The sequence below is a fragment of the Seriola aureovittata genome, chromosome 8 (assembly GCF_021018895.1).
Source record: "Seriola aureovittata isolate HTS-2021-v1 ecotype China chromosome 8, ASM2101889v1, whole genome shotgun sequence".
Classification (NCBI taxonomy): Eukaryota; Metazoa; Chordata; class Actinopteri; order Carangiformes; family Carangidae; genus Seriola; species Seriola aureovittata.
In genome coordinates this window covers 2,576,185-2,587,901 of record NC_079371.1, presented here as the reverse complement: position 1 = coordinate 2,587,901, position 11,717 = coordinate 2,576,185, and the positions used below count along the sequence as shown (strand labels likewise).

The 11,717-nt window shown below is 38.9% G+C and overlaps 1 protein-coding gene and 1 long non-coding RNA gene across 2 annotated transcripts in view; both read right to left on the bottom strand.

Moving 5' to 3' along the window:
* Positions 1-1,129: 1,129 nt before the first annotated feature.
* LOC130173517 (uncharacterized) lies at positions 1,130-5,065 on the bottom strand. The gene is made up of 3 exons (XR_008828434.1): positions 4,275-5,065; positions 1,680-1,771; positions 1,130-1,288 (listed from the first exon to the last, which is right to left on the bottom strand). It is a non-coding gene; the product is annotated as an uncharacterized LOC130173517 (long non-coding RNA).
* A 237-nt stretch (positions 5,066-5,302) lies between these two features.
* LOC130173516 (complexin-2) overlaps positions 5,303-11,717 on the bottom strand; it is a 38,626-nt gene continuing 32,211 nt past the window's right edge. Inside the window, exon 4 of the mRNA XM_056382872.1 lies at positions 5,303-11,558. Within this exon, the coding sequence (XP_056238847.1) occupies positions 11,361-11,558 (198 nt within the window). The 3' untranslated portion in view covers positions 5,303-11,360. The remainder of the gene's footprint in view (positions 11,559-11,717) is intronic.

Below are 11,717 nucleotides of genomic sequence, written 5' to 3'. Positions count from 1 at the left end.
TAAAATTCTATGTTTTAAAACTATAATTTTATATTTTCAAATACAGAATAAGGGCAGAATGACTAAAATTAAATTCCATACATATCCATGCTGTGTCGGCACAGAAGAGAGAGAGCACTTTAAATGTAAATGAGGCTCTCGTGTTGACAGGTTTTCTGATGTGGGAGCCAACACATCAACAGCTGGGATCTGGCCTCAGGTTGGGTCAGGCCACGGATCAACCAAAGCACTGACCTGATGTAAATCCTCACAGCACCTGGGAGCTCTGCTGCCCCCGTGTCTGACCTTTGATGTGTTAATGTCCTCGCCGTTAAATTTTTCCAAGATGCTACTCAGAGAGTCACACAGCGTCCTCACTCATGCAGACACACGTTCAAGAACGCTGGAAATGTTTCACGCACTAATAGTGTTGCATATTTATCTCAACATTTATCACTTGGGGGGAAAAAAAACAAAACAGCAGAAAGATTTAGATTAATGGTGATTCATCAACAACAAAACTGGGCAAGATGGCCGACGAGAATTCAAAACTAGATTGGCAACTCTTGTGCCACATACTCAAGGTTTCTCCAAGCCTAAAAAAATGACTTGATCTTGGCACATATCTGTCCCTCAGGACTGAGCAGTCATTCACTTCTACACTGGTATTGCACTGTGAAATACATGTGAAGCTCAACTGTGCACTTGTCCCAGTCCTGGCCCAAGCGCTGCATGAAGCATGGCCGAGCTGGACGTGACAAACATGCGTATTAACGTATAACCTTTGCTATAATGATACTACACTTCTTTAACTGTAGTAGAAAATTATTACATGTATCTTATCAAGTCATGTAGGTCTGTTGACGCCTTAAAGTCTTATTTTGTAACTTGTTTTCAGCATAAATCAACTTGTTTAAAGAATCAAATCTCATTTCCCTTGATTCTAGTTGCAGACACGGTACGTAGAGGATGTGTTTTTAGATATATCTGCATTAGTGTAGTGGAGAGGTGAAGATTTGTGAAGCTCCTCTGGCCCTCTCGAGGTTAATATTTCAACCAGGTGAGAAAATGAGACACAACCACTTTCCTAATTTATCCTGCCCCCAATTCTCAGCTGTAATTTCTTTAGAGCCATCTCCTTGCCTTCCCTTCGCTGTCATCGATCAGTCTCCTCTGTAATCCCTCTGTGACACTCCCTCCCATCCACTTCTGTTTCTTTCCGTTTCTTTCCTCCTTCCTGCCATTTTCGGTTCAAATGTCTGTGATTTTCCCTCCTGGCTTTGTTCCAGTGCAGCTGAGGGTCCCACCCCTGCACGAAAAATACAGGAAATACACACAGGAAATACACACACATGCTATACATGCCATCTACTTGCTGACTGATGGCGTCATTTCAGAGACGCATGTATGAAACAGCTTAAACCAAGTTATTACCCTTTTTATTTGAATTTGACAAATGATTTGTTCATCCAACATTTTAGTTAAAAGCAAAACATTTCAACAAAACTGGCCAGATTCTCTTGAAATGTTGTTGTGGGTATGAAAGATATGAAACACTAATGAGCAGATTTACATTAAATTTACTTTAGATAATGATGATGATTCCTACAGCAGTGTTTTGTTGACCTTTACTCCAGCACCACCATCGGGTCAAAACCTCCATTTGAAAACAAAAAGCTCTAAATCTAATGCACACTTACCTGCACATCTTCATGCTCCTCTGAGGACGAACCTTTCCCATTTTGCTCAGTCCATCGTGGTCAGCTGTCCGTCAGCGCCACCTTCAGTCGACCTTCAGAGGATAAAGTCAAAACCTGGACATGAAATTTACTCTGCACAATCCAGAGGTTGAACCCCCTTCTGATTTTTAGAAGACCTCATGACCTTTACTTTAGCACCGGCCTCAGGACAAAGTGTATAAAAACAGAAAAATCCCTATTGGTGGGATGTAATGACCGTAGGTGCCTCTAGAGGCCGCTGGTACACCTTCAGAGCAGGGTTTAGGTTTTCTGGTTGTCCGCCGTCACATTCTTGTGAACGTGGTAACTCAGTAACACCTTCTGGGAATTTCTTCAAATTTGGCACAAACGTCCAGTTGGACTCAAAGATGAACTGATTAGAATTTGGTTATCAAAGGTCAAAGTTCAAGGTCACTGTGACGTTGCAAAAAACAGTTTTTGCCATAACACACAGATTAATATGCTAATTATGACACAATTTAACTCAAATGTCTTGTAAGAATAATTGAAGTGATGACATTTTCTACCCAAAAGGTCAAAGGTCAACTTCACTGTGACATCATAATGTTCTGCAAAAACACTTATTCAATGCTGTAACTCAGGAAAAGGAGACTGTGACCATATTTCCTGCAACCTGGCTGATTGGCGGAGGGATACAACCATGAGGAGGTGATTCTAGTTGACCTTTTCTATTTAACAATAGAGAGGGAGATGACAACATCAAGTGTAAGCCAAGTCAAAACTAAGATCTCTTGGCTACTGCACATACAGCTGCTGAATGAACCATCATGGTTAACTTTATTATATGTGAAGGAAAAGCCGCCTGTGTGCATACTGCCTATAAATAATGACGCTGTATTGTCTTTATATTGTCTAAATGTTACGTGTTACTTTGAGCAGAAACACAAGAGAAAATATAATTATAAATATTCAAAAAATACAGCGTATACGCCTGCCTTCAGAAAAACAGAGTGAAAGAACACACACACATATACACAAACACACATGCACACACACTATTATACAACCTCTGTTCTTGGCATTTACAGTATCCCTGTTAAATGTGACCGTTGGCTGAAGTAAAGAGCTAATCTCCCTCCTTCCACATGTAAATGCCTCGTGTTGAGTTTTTCCTCAGGAGGCGGAACTACACTGAACCACTTCTCCGCCGTCTGTCATTCAAAGCCCATTAACAAGAGAAGTCTATAGGTCTGTGGAACTGACAAACAGCCCACACACAGCAATCTGTCATTGAGTCTTTCATTGAGGATTAACAAGACCGTAAAAGAGCAAATCACCGCTGGTAATTCATCAGTTAGAAAAACACTGAGGAAGGCAGCAGCAGCACAGAGACGCAGGTTTGAGTTTCTGGACAACAGTGTGGATGTATGTAAATGTAGTGAGTGTAATCCGCCTTTTAAACACTCATCTTTTTATATTTCAAATTTGGGACATTACTGTTGTTTGATGTCTCCATTCGTCATTCATTGACATTAACAGAGGCCTATTAATATCACACTCTGCTAGCTTTTGGGCAATGACTGATTCAAATGAACAACCGGCTTTTACAACAACTGTCCTCAGTTACCACCCTGTTCTTCGATTATAAAATATCAAGCTTAGTGCGTAACCTGCCTTTTTAACAGTCAGATTTAAGGGTTCCTTATCAAAAACATTTGTTTATGTTCAAAGTAAACAAATATAAATCAGTATATTATCATCGGACTTGTTAAACTAAGGTTCTAGTTTAAAGGAAATCCATTAAAATCCTCATTCTTTTGAATAAACTCCACTTGGATCACAACAGTTACAATTGCTGTTCACTTTTGTTGCTATGTTTGCTAATGTTGGTCATTAACAAAAAAAATTAAAACAGATATGCAAGAAATATAAATAAATACATTAAAAAAAAAAATCAAAAAACAACAACGAAACAAACAAAAAGTAATTATGCTGCAGGACTGGTCCAAGAAACCAAAACAGGCCTAAAAACAGGAAATACACACAGCTTTAAAAGTATTTTACTATGACACCCTGTGTGTCTGGTGTCTGCGATAGTGTAACATTATCAACCCTTAACATACTGTAAGTATATATATATATATATATATACACACACACACACACACACACACACACACACACACACACACACACACACACACACACACACACACACACACACACACACACACACACTGAGGCTTTTTGTGGGATTTGTAAACATTTGTTGTCTGTGCCTTTGGTGATTAATATATTCAGGAGGAGCTTTATTAATACCCTGAAACATGAAGCAAACTATTTAATTTAACAAGAGATTTCTTTAATTAAACAGCTCAGTCACTGAGGGAATACTAAACGCAGCTAAACACAGGGAGGCCAAAACAGTTTCCTCAGCCATGTGCTTCAAGGACCAGTTCAATTTGTATAAATCATATTCTGTATATAGCCCACTGTATAAAGTAAATCACATCCACAAAAAACTTCACAGATCCAAAAAGAAATCCAGAGCAAGCACTCATCTATCAAGTAATCCATCTTTGTTAGTTTTTTTACCTCATGTCTTCAGTATCAACTGCAGTTCACTCAGGAGACACATCTTGGCCGATCAACAGTGACTTTATGTTTATGATGGGAGTAACATCCATGACAAGCGAACTTTTAGTACCGGTGGTAAACAAATCGGTGTTTCTCTCGTAGGTGAACGTGCGCCATTTTGATTCGAATCAATTTCCGCTCTGAGCGAAGCCCCGCCCCTTAGTTACTGTTACTATGCATAAGCTTAGTGGCGCTATTACACTGTTTACACTGATAAAGTCGGCAGATTTGCTTCTTACAATTGTTTTGTTAAACTAATGTGTTTCTTTTAGACTTTCGGCTTCTTATTTTCAACTGGAGACAGATCAAGTTCAACTGAAACAACAACTGCACCGTGAATTGATACTAGAAGATGTGGCTAAGTCATTAGCTAAGAATTATGCTAGTTCTGCCTAGCACAAGTAGCCCAGTTTTTATTTTCATTTATGAGCTATTCATATCAGGTTTTTTTTTCCTACAAAGTCTTTTGGCTGTTGCTGATCAACATGGGTGTTTTCTATTTTATTATTTAGCTGAGGAACTGGTTGTTTTCTCCCAGCTACCTGCGACCCTTCCAGCCTATACACCAAGTATAATATAAAAACAGTAAACAGAGCTTAAAATAGCAGTAATGGTTACCCATATGACTTGAGTTAAAACTTCATATAAAACTAAACAAATACAATGACTTCTCTGCAGTTACTGTGTGGAAGCATAACACATGCACTTGAGAAATTCTGCTTATTTCATTAATTCTAGGATAATTATCTAGTTAATTGGGGAAAACCAGGAGGATTTTGTCTTTTTAGAGAAGTTTTCTTAAAAATAATAATAATAATAATAATAATAATTCCTGCTCTTTTTTTAACAACATAATCTCAATTCTGAGAAAAGTTTTCTTAAAAATATTTTTGATTGCATTGCGCTCTCTTAGTTACTGAAACCAACAGTTTGTGAAAAAATACCATTGAAGTATAGACAAGCAAAACAGAGAATAAAAACATAGGTAAGCTTTTTATAAACCTTTTTATTTGTGTTATGCATTTAATCTCCAAAAAGAATGATTCATTTCCATTGATGAGACAGTTTTACAGTGATTGGGCTCCACATACAGTATATGACATGCAATTAAGGAAAAAAATAGCAAAAGAACTCATATTTTACATTCTTAACCTCTGCACCCTGAAATTATTTTCACCCTGAATTAAAACGAAAGATCCTCTTGATTCACATAAAAATCCTTTTCCCTTTTTCAGTTGTTTGTCCCTTTTTTAATAAACGTTTTTTTTGGAATTCACCCATTTCTTTTACAATTTTGATGTTGTCACCAGTCTACATCCACATAATAACCGGCCCCTCCACTGAGAGCTGGACATGGTCACACATCATCAGCAAACTTTTGAACAACACCAAATGTGTTGGTTGGCACTTGTGGCCAAACTTAAAGGACGCCTGCCAGGTATTGAACCTCAGTCACTATGGTGGTGGATAAGTTTTTTTTTTGTTGTTTTTTTTTACCTATCATACCTTTCAACTTTACTGTTTCGATGGCTGGCGGACAGGAAATAAAACACAGCCAGCTGATAGCAGTGACTCCTTGGATGCCATAACGTTGTCAGTGTAACATTTCAACGTACTCTAGTGCAAAATGCCAAAAAAGACTGGAATGTATCACAGAGTTTCTCTTCACAGTAACAGTTGTGCTCACAGCTAACAGGAGCTGACCAAAAACATCGACTTCCGCCGGCGGGAAAAGTAAACATGGTGATAAGACGGGCGCGGTGTCTCGGTAAAACATTCACTAAGTGTTCACCTCTAGATCTACTGGCAGGATTCAGCAGGGCAGTAACAATAATAGTCACGTGTTCACGTTAAAAATGTTAGGAAAAAGGCAAATGTTATGGCATCATCGCTGCGTTCAGGAAGAGTCACGCCTCGTTTGGAGTTGGATGAACAATAAAGTTTAAAGGGAAGTTTTTATCCTAAAATATTCTCTCCATCTCAGTCATTGCATTTCATAACGTTATATTTAATAAGTAAACATCCATGGCAAATCTTTTGGACTCTGCCAGTGTAAATTCTTTTGTGTCGATATATTGTAACAGTCATGAGAAAATCACCGAACCTAATGGAGAATCTTTTTGTTTGTTTGTTTGTTTGAGGGAGGATGAACTGTGGTTTTGAATGGCAGTTCTGAGGCGAGCCTGTTTCTCAGATCTCTGAATGTTTCTGTGCTCCTGACAACAGAAGATGCTTTGATAATCCAGTTTTTCGGTTGCAGTCTCTTTAGCTTGAGTCTCCCCGAAAAACAAAACATCCCATAAATGGGTAGAGATGAGACGTTTCAGAGGAAACACCTGCCAAGAGATGATGTAGCTGTTTCACGTCTTTGCGGCCTTTCATTTCAAAATCTACACTTGCGTTTTTCTTCCCTCTCATTCACCCACATCTAGATCTGTTAGGAAAATATACAGTTTATATATTCCATGTAAAATAATCCTTATTGATTATAACCCCCTACTTAAAGAACAACTCCTTGTTTTTACACTAATGTACATCAAAACCAAAGACTGTATCTAAAACAACATGTCGCTCTACAAACACAGTTTTCCACACTGAAGGATCTCATGCAACCAGAGTTAATAAAACGACAATACGTCAAATCAGGACAAGCACGGATGCGACAGATGAGTTACCACTAACCTCACATACAGATGACATGGTAATAGCCCTTTTCAAAGGCAGTTCACATGCTGTGACGCCTCGAGACGAGTCCCGCTGAGAGACTATTTTACATACAGAGGATGTATGGCTGTAGTTTCCATGAAGGGCCCATGAATTAAGCCTAGTCCAGGATTTATGTTCCCCCTTTTCCCTATCCACCCTGGGGCAATACAATACTTGAAAAAGCTTACTCCAGGCGCTGTAGGTGAAACTGTCCTGTCCTCAGGTGCAGGGGGAATTGTGTAAATCCCTGTGTCGATGTAATAAATCAAATAAACCGAGTAGATTCTCCGCAGACAACTCAAAGTATACCACACTCATAATCAATGCAACCATTTTATCCTATGTGGCTGACGCTCATGCATTATTCCAACATGGGTGGTTAGTTTATGAATATGAGCCGTGCGACTGGGTTAGAAAAAAGCTCTCTGCAGGTTGGTCTCTTATACAGAGACATGGGGATTTACATGATTCACTTTACACTGAAATAAAAACGGAGTAAAATCTTTAGTACTACACCAAAAAAAGAAAATATTTTAGTTAAGTATCTATTCTTTTTTTTTAAATTGCACGTCCCCCATTTTCCTTTTAAAAGCCTTAATAAATCTGAGAGTTGACGTCTTCAGGCCGTGATCACAGAGGACGAGTTTGTCTCTTGGTCGCTGGAAAAATCGAATTCAAATCATCTTCATCTGACTAATTAGTTTGAGTTTACATGTCTTGGTTGCTTTAGCAGGCTCAAGAGGCAGTCAGGGTATCGTGGCCATACATGAACTAACTTGAGTCGAAGCTGTTTGGCCATAGGACATTGCCGTATCCTGACACACGAGTGTGCATCAAGACGCCGTCAGTGACTTGACTGACATTTAACAAAGCATACGCTGCTAGTGTGTGTTGCCCTACATGCTTCCTTTTTAGCCAATACAGTTGTTTACATTTGCTGCGTGATGGCTTTCACTTTACACACCTGACTGCAGCTGGAAACATCTTTGTTCACAGCTGTGTAATGGACTGAGAGCTCTGCACCTGCAAATTTGTAGTGTTGTTAGAAAAATTGTTGTTTGATGTTTGTGTTTTTGCAGAACTTGTACAAGTTGGGATTAAAGGTCATGAAAATATTCTGAATTGTGGGTAACAAGCATTGGATTCATGTTAAACTGTGAGCAGCGGGGGGCTACAGTCAGAGCTGGGATCTGTTGTAAGGAACCTGCTTTAGAAACTGTCCTAAACTTAAAGTGATCAACTGGTCACATGGTTTTTATATTTACTTTTTTGGAACCGTGACCAACATTTTTGTTATATTTTTCTACTTTGGAATTGGGGCATAGCTAGCTTGTTGTAGTGACGCCCCTCAGTTAAGCGTCTCAGCATCTCAGCTGAATAACCAAACTCCTGTGTGATCACGGCCTTAAACCTCATCAAAGCTCCACTCAGTCAACAAAGCACTTCGGACACTCAACAAGCTCATCGTACAGCCGAACCTTCTGGATCCAATGCACATGATTCTGTTGCCTGGAGATTCCTACAGAAACAGGAAATTGTCTTTTTTTTTTTTGTCTTTTGACATTTGGTGTATTCTCTTCTCTACCAAACATTTGCATGCTCAACATTTGAAAGGAATGTGTTAAGTATTAATTTTTTTTTTTTTTATAGACATGGCACAACTAGGGAGGTGCCCCAGTTTCTGCCTGTGCACAAAATAGTTCAAAGACACATTTACGTAGTATAAACCAGGACTATATGAATCAAAGACATGGTCTCACGTCACAGACACGTAGAAAGACACACACACATAAACACACACTTAGAGTACGTGTAGTACACTGAGACAATTATAACAATGGCTTCTTTTTTCTACGTACATTTTCCTTGCGTATACATTAGTATACATGTTTAAAGATACAAGAATGGTGAGGATTTACAAACAGATATGCAAATATCTTTCGTATGTTTTTTTGTTTTTTTTTTACCAGAAAACAAATATGAGACAGATAACGTTCAATGCTGAAATATCTTCTTTTCATCATTTTAAGTAATTATTGCAATCTAAACAATATGGCTTCGTCTAGTGAAAAGTCCTATCTGAGCTAGAAAATGAAAAGAAGGAAAATGTTCTTATAATGATTATGACAACTTCATCATTAGTCTTATTAATCCTTTAAGTTATTCTAAGTTACAAACTCATGGAACAATGTATTACTCTTACATCGTCGCATAACTAACCACTGAAAAGCCACCGGTTCATTTAGGAATAACCAACATGCTTTGTTTTATTGATAAATGTCTATATATCCAGGTAGTTTCACTAAATAGAGATTGTTTCCATTTACAGCACATCTACGTAAATGCTATATGACAAATCACTATGATATTTTGTTGGATTAAGAGATGCAGGATGCAGAATATACGCAACTCTGAATGAGCTCTTTTTGGGCAGTGAGATGCGACAACTCACGGACCAGTTTTTCTCAGTGTACGGTTCAATTATCTAGTCGTGTTTAGCCATGGAATACTTTAGTGGAAACAGGAGAGTATCATTTTAGTTTAGCAGTGGTCTTTGGGATGGATAAATTCTCCCACAGGCCTCACACATCAAAAAGAAAAGAAAACGAGCTCGGCATGCATGCCTTCGTTTCGGCAGTGACAAAAGAAATAGTAAGGTCTCACCAGTATTTCTTTGGTCTCGATGTTGATGAAATTCGGTCAAGGTAAGCTTATGCATTAAAAGATGAGGAGGAATGTTAGCTCAGCTGGAATGTGAATTAAATCACATTTTCGGTTGCACTAAAACAAATCTGCAAAAAAAGTAATAATTAAATTATAAAAAACCCAGACATTGTCTTGCGCTTGCACTTATATGTAAAGTAGAAAAAAAGGAAAAAAAGTATGAATAAATAGTTCAAATTAAGAGCCACTTAAAAGCAACAGTTAGTCAAGTGCTTAATGTAGAACCCACTTTTATCCAATCATGGATGGCATGACAGGAAATGACAACATGTACAGTACCAGCTACTCCAACTGTTTCCCAATGGTTAATGCTTTGATTGTCAATGGGGACCACACTACCTAAAATCATGATGACTCGGTTCGACCTTTACTTTGAGCTGTGTTTAAATCTGTACTTTCCGACAAACTGCAGTGATTTATTTTTGAAAATGGGATTCAAACAATGTACAAAGTGTCTTGTTTGCTTTCATGGATGATACCTTGATTTTAAATTCATATGCTGACATGAATTCTCGACATGTTCAAGATCTTGTGTTTTACTTTTTTCATATGATGGCAGTCTAACTAGCTGACAGGCCTAGAAAGTCTAGCTTTTGTAAAACTAGAGGTGAAAGTAGGCACGAAATAAAACCTTCTTCAGCAATCAGATCTTTGGAAGCTTGTGGCCAGTGGATTATGTTTTTAAGTCGTTTTTAGACTTTTAAGCCTTTGAATCTTTGGAATTTCCAGAAGTCCCTGCTTTGAACTTTTGGAAACCCAAAAATACACCAGCTAGCTAAATTAATATCAAATACATTATTCCAAAAGCGTCTGATCTTTGTATCTGTGAACACGCGCCTGCATGCGACCAACAACTGTACACCTGTTTGACTTAAAATGAAACCCTCATTTACAATTCCTCTGCTGGAGGAGATGATATGAAGGCACATGTCCTAAAAACTCAAATGCTGATTTTATTTTATTTTTTTTAATATAAAGACCTACGCCAGGTTCATAAAAGTAGAAAACACCCACTGAAATTAACAAAACATGCTCCATCTACTGGAAAACATGGTGGCAGTGACATTTGAAAAACCACAGAGGCAAGAGGACAGAAGTGTCAACTGCCCTTCTTTTAAGGGAATACTCTTCTGCATTGGTCACCAACAGATGATGGCCAACCAATCAAAATGTCTTATCTGAACAGGTGTAAAAATAACAACAAGAAAAAGGACAAAAAAACATACTAATTGTAAGAAATGTGCTAAGTGGCAGTTGAAAGGTTGTACAGCAAATTGTGGCAAATAAAAGGGGGAAGAATGACGCAATCGTCGAGGAGTAGAAAAGAAGAAAGTAAAAGATTTCTAGAAAGGCAGTGTGTAGCCTCTAACAGTTTGGCAAGAACCCTCCTCCCGAATCCCAACAACTTCTACATGCCCCAAATCTAAACTCAAACCCTTCCTGCTTACAAATACCCCAACCAGTTCAAGTCCCCCAGTTTTTCCTCTCCCCAAACCTTCAACGTTTGCTCAACCCAGAGTCCCTGACACAAAGATCCCCTCCTCCCTTTGCCCCGCAGCCTGGCCCAGGCCAGACTGGACCCTGAACTTAGGGTTCGTTTGATTTGCTTCTCTTTTACTTCTTGAACATGTCCTGTAGAGGTCCGGGCAGAAACTTGAGGACAGTGTCGAGGATACTCTCCTCGTCCTCCTCATCGTCATCTCCGCAGCCCCTCGGGATCGCCTTCTTTGGACGTGTCAGTGACCCCTCGCAGGCCTGCTCCATGGCTGCTTTCTCCTCCGCCTCTTTCTCCTCCTTCTTCTTCAGTCCATACTGAAAGGAGAGAGGACGAGAGGTGATATGCAGGGAAAGAAACTTAGGGTGAATGAGAATTAAGATACAGGGACAGTTTAGCAGTTTGCTTAGCAGCTGTTAAAACAGTACAAGGTGTACAGTGGCGTGACGTGCTGGACGCTGTTTTGGGCCACTGAC